The following is a 23946-nucleotide window of genomic DNA, read 5'->3' as shown; positions in this document are numbered from 1 at the left end:
ACTAGAACATACTTTTTTTAACGGTTGTAAAGTTCATTCAAAGTACATCACATAGTGAGAAGGGTATTCCTGCACAACCGGAGGCTGCAGTTTCGGGACCCTAGTTCTAAGACCGCAGTTCTAGGACCCTAGTTTTTTGTGACAGCATCACCTACCGAATTGGATCACCAAAAATTCATACACATTTTCAAAATGTATGAAATTTATCATATTTTCATACATTGATAATTTCCAATGCTACATCTTGAGTTAATGGGAAATGTGTAAATGTTACTGATATATAATTTTAGCTCGCTTATAGGGAAACAAAAGTCTCACTTTACCCCACTATCCCCTACCTGTAGGTTTAGGGGTAAGCGACTAACCTCAACTTTCAGTCCCAAAAATGGAGGTAACAGGGTATCTAAGTAACCATAGCAACTAACTCTCTGGGTTAGTTTGCTTAAGAGGTGATTTATTCATAATTTATTCACACAGCATCAATGCCCTGAGACCTCTGTAGCCCCTTTCCCCACCTTGTGCAGGACAAAGGTTGTTGGACAGGGACACTTTCAGCATTCGGATTCAGAGTTTGCCTAATGGAACCATTAGCCCTAGCATCAATCTGTGTCCATCAAATGTGTTTTTTAGGAGCATCATGTCAAGTTTGACACCAAAAATAATTGTTCACGTCTTGATGGTCTGATGCAACAAGCTTAAAAGTGTCATATTTAAATGGTCACAAATATGTAAGAGCTTTGAGCGGAGGGCAACCTCGTCATTGAAAAATGACACTAATTTCAGTCTGTTGCTCACACAAAGCTTTTGCATAACTTCAGAACACTTGAGGTGCATTCCAAATCATGTACTTGGATGAAGTCAGAGAATTTGCTTGCGTGTATATTTTATATGCAACTTACATTCATTGTTTTGTGTATTGTGTATTTCTTTATGCATGTGTCTTGTGACTTAATGTTCTCTCAAACAAGTAATGACGTTAAAAAAAGTTAGATGAACGTCCAACCAAACCGTTCCAAAAAACAATATAAATAAAAACATTGTGCTAGCATTTTGAGAACTTTTTTTAAAGACCAGATAACTTTGAACAAACTATTAACATTACTGGAAGAAAATGTGCATAACTTTGAGAGAACTTTGTCAGAACATTGTGTTGGACTAATATTCTGCGTTCATCTGTTTTCCTGTACAAAATATGCATCTTAAAGGGGGGGGGGGGTGAAACACTCAGTTTCAGTCAATCTCACGTCAATCTTGAGTGCCTTTAGAGTAGTATTGCATCCATCATATCTCCAAAAAAGTCTTTAGTGTTATTATATTTATAAAAGAAATATGGGCTGTACCGAGTCTTTCCGGAAAAAACCGAGCGCCTGGAGGCGTATCGAGTGGGCGGAGCTAAAGAATGAGACTGAAATAAATTGAACAGGAGAAACAGCAGCAGCAGGACGTCCGTCTCTGTGGTATGTAAGTTATAGTATTTAGTGGCCTGTCAACATTTGTGTGTCTTTACTCGCAGTTTATGAGGACATGATTCGGTTTATGGACTATTGTATGCGACTAAACCTTAGCAGTAGCAAGCAAAAGGGTTTTGCATGTCAGACTAGTGTAACATTATACAGAGAACAACAATAGAGTCCTTTAGCGCATTTGAATGACGAAGCACGCGATCGTGTCGTTTACTGATGTTTACTCACGCGACGATAGCCAACAGCAGAGACATTTGAAGCAGTTTTACTCACCAACTGCTTACAAAGCAGGACCGAACCTTTATCGCTGGGACCGCTCTGTCAAAAACACACTTCTTTGGTATGATTTGCTGAAGTCCTGTAACAGCAGTGACCGTGGAAATCCGCGATGTTGTGAAGCTTCCCGTCATTTCTGCGTTCAAATCGGTTCAAATGCAGCGCCGCCTTCCCGGAATGCTGTGCTGAAGCGTTGAAGTCACTTGATGTCACCCATAGGAATAAAGTGGAGTGCGGCGTGACAGAAGTGTTCACGGACGACTGGATCTGCAGATGAGCGAGTGTTTACGGGCGTGCATTTCCTCTCGCTCTAGTCACGCGCACGTGCACCCTACCGGGAGAAGAGCCCGTACGGCTCATACAAGGACCTTCCGGTCTATTAACGTCAAGTGGACCCATACTCGAAAAAAACTCTCCGAAACTTGTGAGAAACCGGAAGGAGTATTTTTGACACAGAAATACTCCATCAAACGTCCAACATTAGTTTTTGAAACTTTGTCTATGTTTAGGATGGGAATCCAAGTCTTTAACAGTGTAAAAAGCTCAGTATGCATGAAACAGCATTTCACCCCCCCTTTAAATAAAGTGTGTATTGAGTTTGGTCTTTAATTATCTCCATCTTACTGCATTAATAATAGGCTTGTTTGAGATGGGCCTCTCCTCACCTGAAATAAAGGCGAGACTAGGCGGCTGCAATGAGGGGAGGAGTGGAAAAAGTGCAGGCAAGCCGGACAGTTCTCTCTTCTCGTAGTAGATCAGACACCTGCGAGATCAGTTGCGGATATCGCGGGATTCACACTCGTGCGCTCTGTTGCTGATAACCTGGATGTCATTTAAGTTCTGTTGTTTTTATATGAAAATAAATATTATGAACAAGACATCCAAAGTTTATTTCCATTGGAAAGACCTGTTTATCAAGCATTTTTACTTTAATTACACACGTTTTTATATGTTTTTATTAATATGACAACAATCACATAACCCACAGAAAGATCGCACTGTCCGAGAGTTTGAGAATAGGCCTATTCACACATAATTTATACACATAAAAACATGATATCAGAGTTTTAAAATCAAATATTTTAAAAAAGAACCTTACATCACGGTTGTTTAAACCAATGAGAATTAAGCTGTGTCGTCAGCAAGTCGTTTCCCATCATGCTTTTGCTCAGCGCAGTCGGTGGAGAGCAACTGTGCTCGACTGCAGAATCCGACACATCCGCCTCGCCATCGTGAGAGATTTTTGACATACGTCAGCATGACATCAGAGCAAGGCAGACCGCCCTCGGACACATTTCTAACCAGCATGCATCTCGCGCTGATCACCGGTGATCGGTTCTGCGCAGATTTTGCTCATCTCAAACTATCTCAAGCCTATTTTTGGGTGAACTAACCCTTTGACGGTATCACCCCAATGACGGCAACTTGTACCTTAAAAGGTACTTTTCCTTTTTTTTTTCTTTTTTTTTTTGACTGTGTATCGCACATTTCAAAGTAAAATAACTGTCTGTAGCATTGTTTTTCTGAGAAACGGGTATATGAATGAGTATTTTTCCTAAATATCTGCAAACATTATGGTATTTTTATGCTTTAGTTCGGTCAAAAACTTACATACAGCACTTTTAAGGATACCACCCCAGTGATGGCCACTTACACCTTAAAAGTTACATTTTTGTACTCCTTTTGTACTGTCAAATGACACCTGTTTAACTTGCACATTCATGTGGACATCAGTAGCTTTTATCAGTTAAGTGGTTGCATATCAGAAATTAAACCAACTGCCATGGTTGCATTCCTGTATTGATACACTAAAGATCTATTCAAGGGCTCACACCTCATTCCATTATGTGCAATCATCAGGAAGTTTGAAATCAGATACAACCACCAGGTTTTCTTGACACAAAACTATGTGACACTTGCCGCATTACTCTTCCTCCAAAAACTAAAACAATGTGGAAAGATCTGAATAGTCATTGACACTGTGTTTTAATCTTTTTTCTTTTGAAATCAAATTTTATTATTTCCAATGAGGTAATGAAATGCTGTTTCATGCATACTGAGCTTTTTACACTGTTAAAGACTTGGATTCCCATCCTAAACATAGACAAATTTCAAACACTAAGTTGGACGTTTGATGGAGTATTTCTTTGTCAAAAATACTCCTTCTGGTTTCTCACAAGTTTCTGAGAGTTTTTTTATGAGTATGGGTCGGCTTGACGTTAATAAAAGCGGAAGGTCCTTGTATGGGCCGTACGGGCTCTTCACCCGGTAGGGTCCGCACGCGCGTGACTGAGGCAAAAGAGTAAATGCACGCCCATAAACACTGCTCTCAAGGTGCAGATTCACTTGTCCGTGCAACACTTCTGTCACGCCGCGCTCCACTTTATTCCTATGGGTGACGTCGAGCGACTTCAACGCTTCAGAACAGCATTCCGGGAAGGCAGCGCTGCATTTGAACCGATTTGAACGCAGAAATGATGGGAAGCGTCACATCACGCTTCAGTCATGTCGCAATAGTGGATCTCCACAGTCTCTGCTGTCACAGGACTTCACCAAATCAACAAGAAGTGTGTTTTTGACGGAACGGTCCCAGCGATAAAAGTTCACGGTCGTGCTTTGGAAGCAGGCGTTGAGTAAAACTGCTTCAAATGTCTATGTTGGCTATCGTCGGGTAAGTAAACATCAGTAAACAACACGATCGTGTATAACGTTAGTTAATTTATCAATGGAGCATGCGATGTATGGTGTGTGTTTAAATACATTTGTTTAGCTGACCAATATAGGTGTCAGTTTGTTTATTGTAAAACCACCCAAACTTAAACCTAGCATTCTCACAAAGCGTGCTTCGTCATTCAAATGCGCTAACGGTTACTCCATTGTTGTTCTATGTATAACGTTACACAAGTCTGATGTGCAAAACCGTTTTGCTTGCGATTCCAAATTTTTAGTCGCATACAGTAGTCCATAAACCGAATCATGTCCTCATAAACTGCGAGTAAAGACACACAAATGTTGACAGGCCACTAAATACAGTCCATACCACAGAGACGGACGTCCTGCTGTTGCTGTTTCTCCTGTTCAATTTATTTCAGCCTCCGGATCTGATTCTGGATCATATCTGTATTAGTTGAATCTGATTGATAGCCATGGTTTATTAGAGTAACGTTTTCTTTTCCACTCTTGAGGATGTCAGCTTTCAGCAATCTCTCGTGCAGTAGCTGCGCGCTCGTCATTGTTTAGCTCCGCTCGTTTTTTTCCGGAAAGACTCGGTACAGCCCATCTTTCTTTTATAAATATAATAAAACTAAAGACTTTTCGGAGATATGAAGGATGCAATACTACTCTATAGGTACTCAAGATTGACGTGAGACTGACTGAAACTGAGTCCTGTCATACTGTGAATTGAAACAAAAATATATCCCTTGTATTTTATTCCATTGTTACTGAGAAACAGCTGATTGAAGGTTTGCAAATATATGAATCGCAGCTGATTTTCGCCAAGGAATTGTTCAGGCTTTCATTCACATGGCGTGAACAATATAGAGCAACACCAAGAAAGTAAGGCTGGAGAATGAGTACAGCCAAATCTCAGCCGGGACACAGTGGCATCCATTATCCAGAATCTTGGAAACCAAACGGTAGGATATTGTTTAAGGGCTTCTCCAACTGCAAAGTGTAACTACTTTTATTACAGTGACTGTATGCCTCTGGTCTCTAATATGTAACTGTGTTTTGTCTATCTAAAGATTCAATATCTACCTCATCAGGAGGCAGAGGAAAGCTCCTAAATGAAGAACAGAAACTTGCTATAGTCAACATGGTGATTGCTGATAAGGAAATAAAACTGAAGGGCATTCTATAAAGCTACTCTGAGATGGGTCATTTACAGTTTTTTACAATTGATATGACAATTTTGTCAATACAATACAAATTTCCTAAACTCTTAACGCACTAACACACCTGCAACACACAATTGGCAAAACGTTTAATTTCATGCTCAAAATCACACATTGTAAACTAAACTCCATCATTAATTTACAAAATACAATCATACACAAAACAATCCAAACATGTCTCAAAATCAAATATCTTTTCAAAACACTAACATGTTCTCTTCCAACAGCGACATTTAGTCAATCATAACACAATGTCATAAAAAACACTAACATAGAATTACAGAAACTGCATTATTTTATGTTTCAGGTCTGTCCTTATACAATAGACATTATATTTGATTGATCATAGATTATGTGTCTTTTGAATCCTCTCCACATTTTGGTTTTGTTGGGTTTAGTAAACTGCATGAATTTTGTTTCTTTTGCTGCAGAAATTCAATACAAAAAATAAATGATCTCAGCTTTATAGAATGCCCTTCAGTTTTAATTCCTTATCAGCAATCACCATGTTGACTATAGCAAGTTCCTTAATCTCCTGCCGGATGGCAGCATTACAGACTCACAGGTCAAGATGTGTGTTGTGTCGTGCAGAATCCAACTCTCCTGCCATATCTAGATTTAAAATAAATCATGAGGATTCGCCACCATGGGCCACATGATCATAAACTATTAAATTACTTGAGGTGACCATTGCATGTTCCTTTCGCAAATGGAAGGGCCCTTGGTGAAGAGATTCAGTTGTTCACTTTGATCAAATTCACCTTACAAGCTGTAATTACAAGCTCTAAGAGGACATGAAAGCAGGGGAGTTTTTGAGCCAAAATTCCAAACCCGGAGCCCTCCCTGGGACAGCATGCAAAATATGGATAATCTTTACTCAATTTAATTTGACATAAGTGTAAACTCGTGAATACAGTGTGTGTGTGTGTGTGTGTGTGTGTGTGTGTGTGTGTGTGTGTGTGTGTGTGTGTGTGTGTGTGTGTGTGTGTGTGTGTGTGTGTGTGTGTGTGTGTGTGTGTGTGTGTGTGTGTGTGTGTGTGTGTTAAACTGTAATGAAAATAATGTCAATGCAAAAAAACAAAACAAGGATCAGCTTATGGATCTACAAAAGAGTTGTATATTAAAGTCATGTTCCAAGTTCTTCTGTCTTCGTGAGTTGTTATCACCACTGGTGCGTGACAGATCATCGGACCAAACAAAGAAGTAAAGCTACGTTTAGCGTTTGTAGGAGTTCATTTTTTCCGTTTTTGTGTTCAGTGTTTTGTTTTCCAATTTCACCCCTGCGTGCACCATGGACCATCCAGCGGTCAGGCTCATGTGCCTTGAGCAGGGAGAAAGCTCCCTCGAGAGACGTTTAGAACTATATTTGGATCTCGCCCATCAGACCACCTTGCCAGACTACTGCCTGTGCTCGTTCCTGTTTGTGGGTCTCAACGCCGCCACACGGGCACATTTGTCTGGGGAGGGTCCTCGAGGAAGCTTTTCATCATATGTGGAGTGGGTGCTGGCATCCTGCAACTCACCGTTCACCGTCGTGGATGCTGCCAGCCCCACTCCTGATCCAGGACCCAGCCCAGTACCACCTCTCTGTGAGGAATGGCAGGATGTGCCCACCGCAGATGGAGAGAAGACATCAGCAGCGACGTCAGAGCCCGCACCGGAAGAAGCGAGGGAGCCGGACATCTCACCCAAGCCGGAGGGGAACCCGTCTGACCAGGTGTGTGAGCTGACTGACCCTTCCATCGCCGAGGGAGTCCTCGTGGAGTTCGAGGGAATGGAGAAGAGTCCCGCCCACCCTCCCGCCACTGAAAGTGATGCCGAATTCACGTGCTATTGGAAATCTGATAATTCCCACCTCTGAAGTCGTGATTACGAGCTCATCCCATTCAAATTTTGAAATGGGAGGCCATTCATGTGCAATGTTTACCTAGGAAAGTCTGTTTACGATAATTCCTAAAGCATGTGAATGCAGCATGAGTACTGCCAGAACATTATGGACAGTTTGTGTTTGTGGTGGAGAGACCAATTTCTTGTGCCCCCTCATCTCATCAAAATCTGAATCTTCTTCATCAGTCTTGTTAACCCCACCAATCCTCCCTCTCCCACACCTCTCCAAACTGCCATAAACAACCAAAGTCCTGTCACCAGTCTCTGTGTTCTTCAGTCTCCACTTCAGCCCTCAGCCACTTCTACAGTCCAGTCATCGCTTCCTCCCATCAGTCCCTCAGCTTCACCTCAGCCTCCTCTCAGTGGCGCGGCTACCCCTTGGACCCGCTGGGAGTCATAGATCCCTGGATATCAGAAGCCCGTGGCTCAGCTTCCAGCCTCTGAGTGCTCCACCTCGACCTGTCACCCTGGCTCCTGTGCCTTCACTCCTTCCTCTCTCGGCTCCAGCAAGGACCATCAGCCGTTAGGCATTGCAGGGCTCCCTCGGTAAATCGGCTCCACCTGGGTCAGACATCGCCATGCCTCCACTGCGGACTTGCGAACGGTTCGCTGCTCTCCGGCCCTCCACCCCCTTAAGCCTCGGCAAACTCTGCCTTCCCTCAGGCTTCGCCTCTGCCCTCAATCGCTCCCGCTCCACCTCTGTCCTCCGGATCCCTGCTTCTACCTCACGGGGTAGTCGTTGAGACTCCGTCGCGGCTGCCGAGGTCTTCGGTCATGCTCCACCCCATCGGTCCTCAGTGAATCGGTCAATGATTCGGGTCGCCAATGTCAGGTGATTTCAGCAGTTCTGAAGCACCAAACTGCTGAAATCACGTGACATTGTCGACCCGAACCATTGATCGATTCACTGATTCATTAACCGTTTGATTCTTTTTGGAGGCACATGGAGGAGAAGACAATGCTGAATAAAATCGTAGTTTTTGATATTTTTGGACCAAAATGTATTTTCGATGCTTCAAGAGATTCTAATCAACCAACTGATGTCACATATGGACTACTCTGATGATGTTTTTATTAGCTTTCTGGACATGGACAGTGAAGTGGGCATTGACTGTGGAATGACATGTGGAACGACATTAGGGTGAGTCATTAATGACATTTTGGGGTAAACTAATCCTTTAATGTTTTATTCGTTGAAATGATGATCGCGCTCCACACACACACTCGTTATGATACAGACGACTCTTGAGCATGACACGATCGGTCACGAGACACACGAGAGCCAATGGCATTTTACAATCAAAGCTGACGTAATGACACAATTGGTCACGTGACATACAACAGCCAAACCTGACCTGACGTTTCTTCCGGCGGCAATAATTGAAATGTATTAATATTCGCCGGATGGACTCTGTGTTTCTGATCGTTTTTGGGGATTTTCTTCACACAAATCATTCGTTTAGCCTCGAAACACTTGGAATATTTGTAGTTCCTGAATAAATTGTGCCTGCCGTACCTTAGTATCTGCCTGTTATATTCTGTTTTTTATAATACACAAATGTGTAGGTTTAGGGAAGGGATTGAGTTATGTGTTCAAAACGTGTCAGAATAAAAAGAAAAATAAATGTTATGCTGACTGAATCAGACTGAGGAATATAAGGTGTTGGAACAGGGAATTGGTGTGTGGACCACGGATGCTGACTGTCATTGACTTACATCACTTCTGTGAACCCATCACGGAATTTTCGGCGACTCCGTGAAACTACCACGGATTTTTGAGTTAAGGGTCCGTGTTCATTTCAGGGAAATCTGTGAGATCAGGTTGGTTGATATGCGACCGCTTAAGGAGAGAGGCAGTTTGTGCCATCTATCAAGGTTGTTTTATATTTGTTTCAAGCGAAGGGGATGGATTATGGAATCCACTGTCGCTGTAATATCCTAATGAGTGATTTATAATCAAGTTATTAATCAGTTCTTTTCCTTGTAAAATGTTTAATGATTTGAATGACTTCTTATGAGCTTATAAGATGTAATTGGTTATAGAATTATATGTAATGTGATCTCTCCATGTTAAAACTCTTCTAGCTGACTGAGACAGTCTAGCGCCATGACCACTTAGTTAATGTATTTACTTTACTTTTCTATATTAAAGCACTAGAGAATAATGATGAATATTGTCTGAACCTCTCACTTAGAGAAAGAACATGCTATCGGTTTGTTTTGGGAATGTTTTCTGTTTAGAGCAAGAGCTCGACCAACTCCAACCTTGAAGAAGCTGTGTATCTGTGTTTGCTAATATTCTGTGTTCCAGATCGGTGGGGTGAACAAACGGCACCTTGGGGAGATGGAATGACTTGTTTTTCTGGACAAGCTGTCGCTTAGACCTGGAAGGTCACGACATGCCCAAAACCTAAAAATAGTGTCTGGCTGTCAGCCTTATAATAACTGGAGATATGCTCCTGCATATCAGTCCTTGTGTAGAAAATGTCTGTGTTTATCTATTTCTTAGCCAATCAGAGTAATTAAATCTAAAGTAATGACGTAGATGGTAACATTGTTTTGGAAAACGGTGTGTGCAGTGTGTTGAAGCTGAATTCTCCTGATGAAACTGCAAACTTCTATTAATTTAACGTCGGACTACAGGTCTTCATGCATCATATCTGGTCCATAGGTCTTTAACTGTAAGATCCTCTACGCAAGAGAGGTACGTGATTGAGATTAAACAGGCTGTTTATATCAGATAAAAAGGTATTTGAGTGTTTATGTTATGCGCTTAAATGGATACCATAGTTTCTGACCTCAACATCCCAGTCTAAATTAGTAATCTCAGACTTTGAACAATTTAATAAGACTGTACTGATGGGATGCAAAATGATGGGTTTGTAATACAGTTGCAAGAAAAAGTATGTGAACCAGTCAGAATCTGTGCAAATATGAATAATTGTAATAAAATAAGAGAGATCATATAAAATACATGTTATTTTTTATTTGGTACGGTTCTTAAGATATTGTACATAAATATTTAGTTCACAAGACCAAAAAATTGCAGATTTTTTTTTTAAATGGCCCTGTTCAAAAGTGTATGAACCATTGATTCTTAATACCAAATTTTGTCCTGAGCAGATAAACTGCTCAATGTTCTTCAGAAAAATCCTTCAGGTTCTGCAAATTCTTCCATTTTCAACATCTGAAAATAGCATCTTTTATATTTGAACCCTCTCCAGAAGTGACTGTATGATTTTGAGATCCATCTTTTCATACTGAGGACAATTGAGGGACTCAAACATAGCTATTAAAAAACGTTCAAACAGTCACAGACACTCCAGAAGGAAAACCAACACATTATGAGGTCCGGGCGAAGACTTTTGAATTTGATTAAGATATCCATATATTTTTTATTTTGTTTGTATATATATATATATATATATATATATATATATATATATATATATATATATATATATATATATATATATATATATATATATATATATACATACATACATACATACATACATACATACATACATACATACATGTATAAATATATAATATATAATATATATTCATATATTCATTTAGGACTGCCCTTCAACAGAAGATATATTTCCCAAAAGATAAATTTGATCTTCGAAATTCAAAAAGTTTTCACCCCCAGCCTCTTAATGCACCGTTTCCTTCTGGAGCTTCAGTGAAGGTTAGAACCTTTTTTAATAGTTGTGTCTGAGTCCCACAATTGCCCTCGGTGTGAAAAGATTGATCTCAAAATCATACAGTCACTGCTGGAACAAGTTTTTTTTTTTTGCACAAAAAAAAACCTAAATAAAAAAAAAATCTAAAGAATGCGCAGGCCCTGGAGGATTCTTACTAAAGAACATTGAGCAGTTTAACTTGTCAGTACAAACACGAGACTTGAAAACAACCATTATAAAACAAGAAAAACTAGCCATGGATCATCCAGGTAACAACACATGAGAATCTATGGTTCATAAACTTTTGAACACAGTCATTTTAATAAATTAAGCTGTTTTTTGTTGTTGTTGTTGTTGTTTTGTCTTGGTGAACTAAATATAAACATATATGCCTGTTAAATATATTATTCAGGACAGTACTAAATTAAACATAACATGCATTTTGTATGATCTCTCTTATTTTATTAAAATTATTCACATTTTCACAGATTCTGCAAGCGGTTCACTTTTTTTTTTTTTTTTTGCAGCAATATATAAAATAATGTTATCTGCATATTATTTTATGATGTGTGAATCTATTCCAGAAATATTATGAGACTGCCTGTGGCTCAAAAGAAATATAAAGAGACAGGCATTCTTGATGAGTACCTCTCTGCAAGCAAAATAGCCTTGGTTAAAATGTTTATATTGGTTACATCTGAGGCTACACACTGTAAAAATGTATATGCTCAATAAGTTATGACATGTGTTTTACATGGTTGTAACTAATCTAAGCATATAAGCAGCCTCCTACCTCCTTCACACTGTAAAAAATTTTTTTTTTTTTTTTTTTTGGTTTAACTTAAAAAAGTAAGTAACCTGGTTGCCTTAAATTTTTGAGTTTATTGAAATTAAAAATTGAGTTGATACAATAAAAGGAAATTTGTTTAATAAATGGAAACTCAAAATATTATTTTATCTGAACCACATAAAAAATTGATAAATCATAAAAATAGCACTATTTGGCATGTTTCACTGTGTCATCAGAAATAAAACACACACAGTTACCCAATATGCTTACAAAATCTTTTAATAATATTTTAATAAAGGTTGTCGAATCTTAAAAAATGTTCATTGTATTAACTCATAATTTTAATTTCAATGAACTCAAAATTTTAAGGCAACCATGTAACTTTTTTTCGAAATATCTTTTTACAGTGTAGACATCAGTCGTTTTGCCTCCCTCCACCTCCCTAACTCCTCCTACTTACATTCATGGTTACCTTTTGCTTCTTCCTAGCACTAGTAGTCTCTGGGGGGTAAATCTAAGCTGGAGTAGAAGCAGCTTCCTCGAGCCCCTCCACCACGGACAGCAAGCCAAATACGCTTAAACCTTATCAGCTAAAGATTGTATGGGTAAACAAACTCGTGAAAGTCAGTTTAGCATAATTTAAGTTGAAATAACTAAAACATCCAAGTTGATTGTACTTAAAAATTTCAGGCTGTGACTTTTTTTTACAGTGCAGAGGATTTATACATTATTTTAAACCAGTTGGTAAAATGTGTTTTAAAACCAAAAAGAGGAGAAGAGAAATTCCATCACCTTGTCGAATGCTTTTTCTGCATCTAGCGATGCAGAGGTTTCTTTTCTGCCATGAAGTTATTAAAAAAAAGAAATTCAATTTTCTAACCTTCTTGTATTTTCTGAAGGATGCCTCCCTTTAATAAATTCAGTCTGGTCACTGTGTATTAAACACATGATTACGGTGGTTTCTAGTCTGGCATACAGTGCAATTGATTATAATCTAAGATACTTGCTAGTTTTATTTCCGTATAATTTTGTTTTTTGTTTTTGTTTTTTATTTAAATAAGGTGTGTTCAGTTTTCCAAAATATCATTAATTTATTTTTTTTGTTCTCAGAAGGTGCTTTATAATTGATAGAAGTTGCCCCTCGAGAGGCTAAAAGGTCTAATCTCTTCACCTCACCCTATAGGTTCTTTTGATAACTACTCATTCGTTTTGTATGCGCAGTAAGATTTTTTTTCTCCCATTTTCTTTTCTTTTCAGTCTGCCATTATGTACATGCTGAGATCCTCTGTTGTATTAGTTTCAATAAAGGATGTGCAATCTCCTTTAAAGAGATTAATAAACTCATTGTCTTATAAAATCACTCATTCCTCTATGGGTTCAAACAATAAAACTAACCTTGTTGAGTCTATAACAAGGATTAGTTTTGTGTCAATAAATGAATAGAGTAGACACCATCACTTCTGCTAGAGCCCCCTCTGCGATGCACCTCTATCTCTAAAGTGGAACCTGTTCGTTGAGTATTACTCTTCTCGCCGGGAAGACCACCAAAGTTTTTCGATTAATATCGTGCTTTCATTTCTGCAAGATGGGCTGGAGCGAATGCTGTCTCCCTCCACCCTCAAAGTGTACGTCGCAGCAATAGTGATGCAGTAGAAGGTAAATCCTTAGGGAAGCACAACTTAATCGCCAGGTTCCTTAAAGGTGCGAGGAGACTAAATTATCCTAGGTTAACCTCATTACCCTCTTGAGACTTAGCCCTGGTGCTCAGAGCACTTCAGGGTCCTTCCTTTGAGCCTTTGAAGTCTGTAGAGTTAAACATCCTGTCCAAGAAGACATTGCTCCTGACTGCATTGGCCCCAATCAAAAGGATAGGGGACCTGCATGCACTTTCAGTCAACGAATCATGCCTAGAATTCAGGCTGGCCAACTCTCACGTTGTCCTGAGACCTGGATATGTGCCCAAGGTTCCCACCACTCCCTTCTGGGACCAGGTACTGAACCTGCAAGCGCTGCCTTCAGAGGCTCTTCGTGCCTACGTTGAGCGAACGCAAAGCTTTCGGACCTCAGAGCAACTCTTAGTCTGTTACGGAGGCCAGCAGAAGGGAAAGGATGTCTCCAAGCAGAGGTTAGCCCACTGGATAGTGGATGCTAACGTCTTTGCTTACCAGTCCCAAGACGTACCTTGCCCATTTGGGTTACAAGGAGTGTAGCTTGCTCCTGGGTGCTGGCTTAAGGTGCTTTGCTGATATACATATGAAGGGCTGCGGGCTGGGTTACACCTAATATGTTTGCTAGATTACATAGCCTCTGTGTAGAGCCGGTATCTTCCCGCATCCTCGCCTCCAGTGGCAAGCGCTAAGTGTCCATTCTAGTGTCAGCTCACAACCCTGTGAGCTTCTCCTTTCCCTCTTCAGTGTCAAGCGTTGCGGCCGTCTGACACCAGGCCTGCACCCGTATGCTCGTGGAATGTGTGTGTAGGCTTGGTTCCATATGTAGCGGTTCCCTAACGGCAACCCCATATGTGTATTCTCCACGGGACCAGCTACCATACTCGGCTAGCCCCTTGTCTTTCCCTTGACAGAGCTCACTCTATCATCTCTGGCGGTGTTCTTCCCCCCCCTGGAACCAGGTTGGATCCATCCCAGAGACTGCCATTATTCGTTAGGTTAGTCATAATGTGTATTCACCACCTCTCCTTCCACTGAAGGATGTTGCTTCACAGCGTACCATCTTCCTGAGACAGGCTCGCGTTCCCAGCATAATCCAGTAGACATACTGACTGGGTCTGGCAGGAGCAGCAGTGACTAACCTTCCCTGCTGGGAGCCCTGACTCCCACTCCAACATAGGAGTGGTCCAGTGAGCTCAAGCAGAGCGCTGGAAGGGCCAGCATCCCTGGTGTATTGGTAGGGTTCCCAATTCATCGGTCAGTTCTAACGTATGTTGAACACCCTCATTCCCTGAAGGAGGAAACGGAGATGTACGTCCTGTTGCCAGCTGCTGTGCTTCAGCTGAAGGCCAAAACACTAGTCTCGGCTCCTTAGTTGAAAAAGCGATATGCGGAACTTCCGCTTCCGTATTAATACCCATGCTGCGGGCGGAGCAGGGACCGCATGCCAATGTTTATTGGCTCATTTGGAAACACTCAAAGTAGATTGGTCTCCAAAAATAGATCCCATTTCGACGGTAAGTTCCGATGTGTCTCCGTTCCCTCCTTCAGGGAATGAGGGTTACATATACATTAACAAGGCGTTGTTTCTCACGTGTGTTTGGATGTGAAACTTATTTTGCGCACCAGACAGATTTGTTTGCGATTCTTCCTATTGTAAAATCATCCAGTATGAGTGAACTCTGCATAAGGTGTTTTGATTAGGGACACATTTTTAATACTAAGGACAGAACTGAATACCTGCCAGCAGGCACAGACGTTGTCAGGGAGCATGCTGTTATTGAGAGAGAGCAGTGGTGGGACATTCGGTCTGAAGCGTTCGATAAACCACTCGTCGTCACTTGCAGCCAAACACCGCCCCATACAGGCACAGGGTTTCACATGAAACAACCGCTCCACCATACTATTGTTCATCAAATGTTTGAATTGATCATAAGGAACCAAGCGGCAACCTCCCGCAGTCTCTCTTGAAGCCAATACGGAAGTAATGTAAACCAAGTAATGCTACCAAAGCATTGTGTAACCAATTCACAAGGTGGCATTTATTGAATTAACTAGTTTCCACAACTAAAAATGTGAGATTACATGCCATTAAATACCAATGTCAGTTAATTAAGAAATCAGACATTCAAAAAATAGAACTGGATTTCATGTTTGATATCCTGATAAACCAGCTGAGTTAAGCAACTGAACAAAAAAAAGCCTAACTATCTTTTCGTTTCATGAACCTATAATGTTCTGCAGTGTTCTGGATGGTGGTTTCAACTCACGTTTGGGTCAGATATGAACAAACCATTTAAGGTTTATTTAAACCATTTTAAAAATATATATTGTTTTTTATTATTTTTATTTCTTACAGTATAACAGTATAACGGGGCAGAATGTAATACAGATGACTCCGTTTTTAGTCGAGGATGAATAAAGGTTTGGCTGTTTAACAGATTATCTCATTACAACCGCGAATCGTATGCAACAGACAGCAAAAAGAGGGACTAAAGGTTTTTTTAATTGTTGCGTTTAAGAAAAGAATAACCTTGAAAAGTTTTACATTTACTCACTTTCTTGCCTTTAAAAAAAATTGTCAGGATTGTGTAGTCTAAGTGGGTTTACAAATGTGAACTTGAAGAGCGACAGGTTAGGCTACTCTTGTGACACAAACAGGTCAAAAAATAAAAAAATAAAATAAATAAATATATATATATATATATATATATATATATATATATATATATATATATATATATATATATATATATATATATATATATATATATATATATATATATATATATATATATATTCACTTTATATGAAAAACTAAGTATTTTGATTCCCATCATTATCATCTTAAAATAATTCACGTGTCCACAAATTACCTGGCTGTTATCCTATTTTAAAATAGAGGAGGCTGCCAGATAAATAAAGTACTTTAATTTGGATTTTATAATAACGTCACTTTCTGCAGTTTCACAAAAACAAAAACAATATATATATATAATAATTCGCAAATCTTGTTCTAAATGCCCATTTTTGAGCTTGACAGCTTGGCGTCACACATTTTCACCCCCTCCCTTCCCCCTATTGTGTAACTATAGATTATGCATACCTAATGCAAACGTTTGAAAACAGAAACATTTTACCTCAAAATAGTTTTAAAGCCCTTATCAATTCTCTTCAGCACAGTTTCTCTATCTTCTGTTTGGGCTACATTTGTAAAATTATTTATACCATGCAAGAAGCATGCATGTCTTTTTTATTTCTGATACCTAATATTTCTAATATCCTTGGTAACGGTGCAATTTTGCATGTATGATCAGGTAAAACCAGTCCCACTAGTTGGACAAACATGAAATGCTTTGGTTTGGGGAGACGTGATTCTTTGAGCACTAGATGCTTTGAGGATTCGGGTGACAAGAAATGATTTATCGCTGAGTATTGCAGTTGCTCTAAATGTATCTATACAGGCCTTAATAAATGAGTTACTTACTATAAGATAAACGAGATCCCTGTCAGCCTGACCATATCAGTTTGGTAAGTTGTGCCTTTTATATACCCTACTGCGTTAACTGAATTGCCTTATACTAGTCAGTTTGTCACTTAAAATCGATCAGTGTGATTAACTTATTGTTTTTGACTCTGAAATGTAACGTTTATATATGTAACGGACTGAATTAAACAATAATTCTGATATAGACAATAACCCCCCATTTCTAAACGCTGTTTTAAATCCTATCTGTTTTTATGTTTTCAATATCTAACCTAAATTAAATGTGATATCTCTGAAACAATTTAATTTAATTTAATTAACCATCCGTTTCATAACTGAGGCTATAAAATAATGAAGTAAAATCTTATTTACATCAAAACAATTTAGTCCGTTTAATTATTTTTTGAGAAAAATATGTATTTTTAAATTGGTGATTTTTCTTTTTCTTTCTTATTATATACCACGAAAGAAGTGTCGAAGTTACATTGCAATTTTTCTATTACGAACTATTGAGTGAGAATTCATGAAGAAAGGACCTTGAGAAGTTATAGCCTACATGATTATGATAATGACATTTTAACACTGCCATTTAAAACTATGCCACTATAATGTTAATCATGTATACTTTTTCTGTCTTTTTAGTAACAATACTTTATTCGTCCAGCAAAAGATGAGACCCTTCAACAGACTGATGCATCGCTACATCTTGCCTTTAAGCTTTATGACCATCTTTCTACTGTACACTCAAAACGCCCCAATGGACGACACCACAGACTCATTTGATGATTTGATCTTCGAACCTTCATGCTCCTGCAAAACTTGTATCATGGGATTTATGGACGACGACTGGTTCATTTATCATTACAACCCCACCATTCCAGCTCTGCTCAACAGAAAAAACAGTGTGCTACGTGGAGACGCGTACAGATGGTGGAGGGTAAGGTATTTCAACATAAAGGCGAGGTCCTATCCTGTGTGTGTGTGTGTGTGTGTGTGTGTGTGTGTGTGTGTGTGTGTGTGTGTGTGTGTGTGCATGTTTTTGTGATGACACAAATGTGTATAATGACATGGGTATGACACATGTATTACGAGGAAATATGAGGACTTTGGCCATGTCCCCACTTTTCAAAATGCTTATAAATCATACAGCATGAGGTTTTTTTAGACAGTACAAATGCAGAATGTTTCCTGTGATATGGGGATAGAAAATACGGATTGTACAGTATATGTGTGCGTGTGTGTGTGTGCGTGTGCGTGCGCGCGCAACCGGTTCCTTCATGTATTTAAAATTGTAAAACATGATAGCCCCCTTAAGTGATACATTTCTTATATTATTATTAAGACAAGTTTTGGATTTTGAACTCAGGTTAAGTTTTCTCAACTTAAAGTAATTCATGACTATTGTTGAAAATGTTATCTTCAAGTTTAGTTTACTCTTACGTTCAAACAACTGGAAATATTTTATGCCAGCAGTTTTCGATTTAGTAACTTAATTATTTGATTCATTTTATTAAATAATTTCTGCATATAGAATACAACGGGACTAAAGGAACACCTTAAGAAAAATGTGCTTTTCAATTGCCTACTCCTAATGTATGATAAACAGAATAATATATAGGCTATGTTTGTATTAAACATTTATGGAGCAAAAGATTTTGTGTGAAAATAAATCATAAAACTGGTTTATTTTATTTAAAAATCTTAAAAATGTATGGGGTGTCATTTTACTCACCAGGTAAAAGGCTCACAAGCTTGGTGTAAAAGGCACACAGTACTGATACAAATACTTTCACTAAAATAATATGTTCACTAAAGTAGGGATTGTTTTTTCAAAGTTTGAACTATTTTCTGCTGATTTCGATGAAGAAAGGAATTCATTTTTGATGTGAAAGTGAAAGTGCCCTTTTCACCTCAGTGCCCCTGCGAACACGATTTATTTTAATGTTAAAATTAAATCATAATAGCCTACTTGTCTTTATGATCTTTGCATGACAGGTTGAACACGATTGTTGTCTTGATGTTAATTTTTAATCTTTTTAAATATTTGTGCAGGGTCTACAACCATCAAAGTTCAGAGTCAACTACACAGAGGTGGTGGACCAGCTGTTTTCTCTCTTCCCCGATGAAGAACACTACGCAGACGCTGGTCCAGATCGCTGCAGAACCTGTGCGGTGGTGGGAAACTCTGGGAACCTCCTGAAATCCAACTACGGTCAACTAATAGACAGCCATGACTTTGTCATAAGGTATTAGATTATTATGCGCTTTCCTATAGCTCAAACAGTAGAGCATGGCGCTAGCAACGCCAAGGTCATGGGTTTGATTCCCAGGGAAAGCAAGAATTGACAAAATGTGTACCTTGAATTGAATGTAAGTCGCTTTGGATAAAAGCGTCTGCCAAACGCATAAATGTAGATGTATATTACACAGAATACACCTGATAAATGTTCTCTACAGCAGTGGTTCTCTATCCTAATTCGTGGTATATCTTTAGGTAGCACCTGTTATCTGTTTTTCTCTCAGGATAAATAAAGGCCCAACAAAAGGTTATGAGAAGGATGTGGGATCTAAGACAACTCACCGGATTCTGTATCCTGAGAGCGCTGTGGACTTGGAGGAAAACACCCATCTGGTGCTTTTTCCCTTTAAGATTCGTGACATGCAGTGGCTCATAAGCACCTTCACCACTAAACACATCACACGGTGGGCACTGTTTAATGAAAACGTTAAATAATTATGAAAGCAAGTAAATGAAGAGTTAATGTATATCTTTATCGTATTGTTCCTCAGCACCTACACACGAGTCAAATCTTCAATCAATGCAAACATGAACAAGGTGAGTGTCTATGTCACTAAATCAATTGAAATGAAACTCATTATTTAAAGCCCTATAAAAGCATATATATATATATATATATATATATATATATATATATATATATATATATATATATATATATATATATATATATATATATATATATATATATATATATATATATATATACTGTATACAGTGAGGAAAATAAGTATTTGAACTCCCTGCTATTTTGCAAGTTCATCATAAAATCATAAATGTTTCATAAATGTTTTGTTTTCTGTAGGTGATGATCCTCCACCCTGCTTTCATAAAATACACTTATGAGAAATGGCTGCAGAAAAATGGCAAATATCCTTCTACTGGCTTCATTACAGTAGTATTTGCTTTGCACGTCTGTGATCAGGTAAAACTCTTTGGATTTTTCACATGATATCAAAAAAAAAATGTATTTATATTTTTTAAATCGATTTTGCAGCACTAAATAAAACAGTATGCATAACTTATTCAATCAAAGAAATAACTCATTGAACAAACTCAATTTAGCTGAGGACAGGATTTCAGTCCAATAAATATGTGTATAGCCTCAACTCAAAAAAACATAATCCGTGTAACGAAATGTAATTAAGTTGGTCCAACTCAATTAGTTTAAAGGTGCACTATGCAGCTTTTGTCCACTGGAGGGCGCCTATGCAAAACAAATGCGTAGTTTGATGCCGCAAAGTGGGAGCGCAGTATCTTGGGAGATGTGGTCTTCACATCACAGCCGGTGAAAAATAGGACTCGGGCAGAAATCACGTTCATGTATGCGGTTATTAACGTTACTGTAGTCTAAAGCAGAGCAGGACCGAGTGTTATGGACCTGAGCACGGCTGCTGGAGCGATTGTTAAACAAATACCCGCCTTGCGAATACCGGGACTTTTATTATGACGGGACGGGACTCATTTGCCGGGCGCCTGCACAGATCCGCTCTTCCGGTTATGATTTTGAGGTAATGCTGCTCTGTTTATCATATTAGATACATTTAAGTGGGTTCAAAACGATGTTATGACGTTACTCCGTGCGTTCACTTGTTCACACTGCTAAGAGTAAAGCGCTCCTGCCAAATAAAAGCCGAAACCGAGGGTAGCGCAGATATGACGCAATTGACAGGCGACTCCCTCAAATGCAATGCTGCAACGTCCCTGTCCTTAGTTAAAATAGCAATTTTCTCACAATTTACAAATAGTTGGATACATCTGGGATATTGTAGGTACTCAACTGAACAAAATATATAACACTGGCCTAGTGGTTTTTGGATATTTTACTGCAAAAATACTACATAGTTCACCTTTAAATGGAATTTATACATTTATAACAATTACTCTGTCAAAATTAAATTAAAACATTTAATTGGAAAATCAAATAAAAGCAGTGTAATTCATCATTATACACAATGTATATGATGAACCAATAAGAAAAGGCTGGTATCAGTCCTGACACCAGTTTTGAGCATTAAGTGCCCAAATACAGGCGTCACTAATGGTCACCACAAAACTGTGCATAATTCTGCATAATGTTCAAAAACATTACAAAAACTCCTCTAAATGCCCAACATAACTGAGCATAAAGCACTAACATAAACTATAACAACATCAAAAACACATAAAATAAAATTGTATCCCTAAATTTACTCTCCTAATGCAGTCCTTTGCCAAGCATGCTGAGAACTACAGATCCACTGCACAGTTAGTAATGTCAAAACAAAAATTATTAACGCAGTTTTAACACAAATGAATTAAGTACACTTCACTTTTAAATATATATATGGTTGATTGAACACAATTAAATTAAGCTGTAACAAAATGTAAAAAAATCATGGTACTTTAGCTCATTTTTATTCATTAAACTGAACAAGGGGCATCAAGAGTGTTGATTATATTTATTTAAGTCATAAATGTATGCTGCTTTAATTGTGACATCACTTACTTGACATTACCTCCCCACTTTATTTCCACAATTAAATAGACTTTAGGCAATTTATTTTCACTTTTCAAATATTTTCTTAATTTTTATTTAAAATAAAGTCTATACTCCTAGGCTGGATCAACACCTTAATCGATCATGAAATAACATTTTCAGAGTATGTCAAGTTTAGACCTACACAAGGGTTAAGGGCTATAATAACTGCTTTTTATCCCAACCTTCATATTCAGAAGACTAAAGGTCCTTTTTTTTTTTTGCATTAAGCTTTTTATCTTATGTATACATTATGTTTTTTGTTGTTGTTTTTTTAAGAAAAAAGAAAGTACTGAATGCCCTACCAAGAAATGTATGTGGAAATTTAGCGTTTATGATATTTGAATAGCTTTTAACACAGCTTAAATATTGCTGCCATCTAGAACATCCTGAAATTGCAAAACTCCTGACAGCTCTGTCTTTTACAGGTGAATGTCTTTGGCTTTGGAGCTTCAAGTAATGGAACCTGGCATCATTACTTTGATAAAACCCACACTAACTATAAAGTCGGCCCACATAAAGGAGACATCGAAAACAAAACTATGCATCTACTTCAGCACAGAAACAAGATTTCAATATACAAAGGGAACTGATGAAGAAAGCAGTTCCCACATTTAATGAAGGAACTTGAATCGCTACACAAATTCTTTTAAAAATGAATAGCAGATACATTACAGTGCCTCTGATGTTTTGGGAGCTGTGCAAATGCTGTAGAATGTCCTATCTTTTCTCTATTTATGTCCTACTCTTTTCTCTATTTATAATGCCTTACTGTACACATGTTGTATATGTACTAAAGTACCAATATATATGACATCTGGGGTGTTAAAGTTTAAATGGATTTCAATCTTGTGTTTTAAATAAATAAATAAATGTATTGTAAAATTAAATAAAAAATGTGCACTTTATTTTTGTTCTGTTCCGTTGTTTAAAGCCCCACTTGGCTACTTTTGCTCTCGGGGTCCCCCTACAGTTTGGAAAAAATAATGTCCTCAACTACTGTCGTAAGATCTGTAATCCTACAACAGGGGATGCCATCGCGCGTGCATTTGTTGACATGACAACCCTGATAGCCCTGAACTAGTGATGCGTGGGTCGTCTCATAACCCGCAGACCCCGTATGTCTATTTAATGGTCGCGGGTGCGCGGCGTGTTGTAAAAATATATACAGTGGTGCGGTGCGGGCCAAATAACTTCATAAAAGCGTCCCGCGGGTCGGTGCAGCACTTCTGGCGGCACGTGTGAAATGTCTTCATCCCAGGTAACGTTACAGTCAGTGGCTTATGTTTCAGCATGTCATATGAATATAATTTCATGGGTTTAGTTTTTTTCAAACGCCAAATAATCACGATGCTCACGTTTACAAGCCAGCGTCATTATAGTAGTCTATTGGTTACCGTTTTACAGAATCTATATGATACTTCAGTTCAATGTTTGAGTGGTAGGTAATCACCGTAACAAGCAGGACAGCATCGGTTGGGCACGCCTCCTTCAGCTTACGCCGACGAGCAAACCCTGGTCACATTTTGATCCTCGTCCTGCCTTTAATCCCATCATTTTTTCATTTCCTCTTATTGCTTTCCTCCAACAAAACCTTTTCTTTCTTATTTGTCTGTGCTGCTTCGGACATGACTATATTATCCGGGCTCGCACGTCCGAATGTAAGGAAGTGTGTGTGTTGGTGGAAGTGACGTATATGCCGTAAAGCAGTCGAATTTTGTAGTTCTTTTCTTTTTCTCGGGTTACTACCCGAAACCCGAAGTTTAAAAGTACGATTAAAAACGATACAGACCCCGTCAGGCTATGGCAGACGTGTCATTCAACCTATTGTAAGTCGATTTATCATCACAAGAGTCTTAAAAAATATATTATGAAGGTTGAAAAGTTACCTAGTGCTGCTTTAATATTAACGGTAATTTTCTACTTCATATTATTACATTGGGAAGATTCACATTAAATGACTGAACTGCT

At 38.6% G+C, this 23946-nt stretch overlaps 1 protein-coding gene across 1 annotated transcript; it reads left to right on the top strand.

Annotated features, from left to right (window-relative positions):
- The first annotated feature begins 9959 nt into the window (after positions 1–9959).
- On the top strand, positions 9960–22883 carry LOC137047663 (CMP-N-acetylneuraminate-beta-galactosamide-alpha-2,3-sialyltransferase 1-like). Its single transcript, XM_067425477.1, has 7 exons — positions 9960–10226; positions 17801–18095; positions 19211–19404; positions 19682–19861; positions 19949–19994; positions 20263–20382; positions 22404–22883. The coding sequence occupies exons 2-7, from the start codon at positions 17829–17831 to the stop codon at positions 22566–22568; spliced, it is 972 nt and encodes a 323-aa protein (XP_067281578.1). The 5' UTR covers positions 9960–10226; positions 17801–17828; the 3' UTR covers positions 22569–22883.
- Positions 22884–23946: the final 1063 nt, after the last annotated feature.

Source organism: Pseudorasbora parva, chromosome 19 (assembly GCF_024679245.1).
Source record: "Pseudorasbora parva isolate DD20220531a chromosome 19, ASM2467924v1, whole genome shotgun sequence".
NCBI lineage: Eukaryota > Metazoa > Chordata > Actinopteri > Cypriniformes > Gobionidae > Pseudorasbora > Pseudorasbora parva.
The sequence above is the reverse complement of the archived record's forward strand: the minus strand, read 5'-3'. Positions and strand labels throughout refer to the sequence as shown.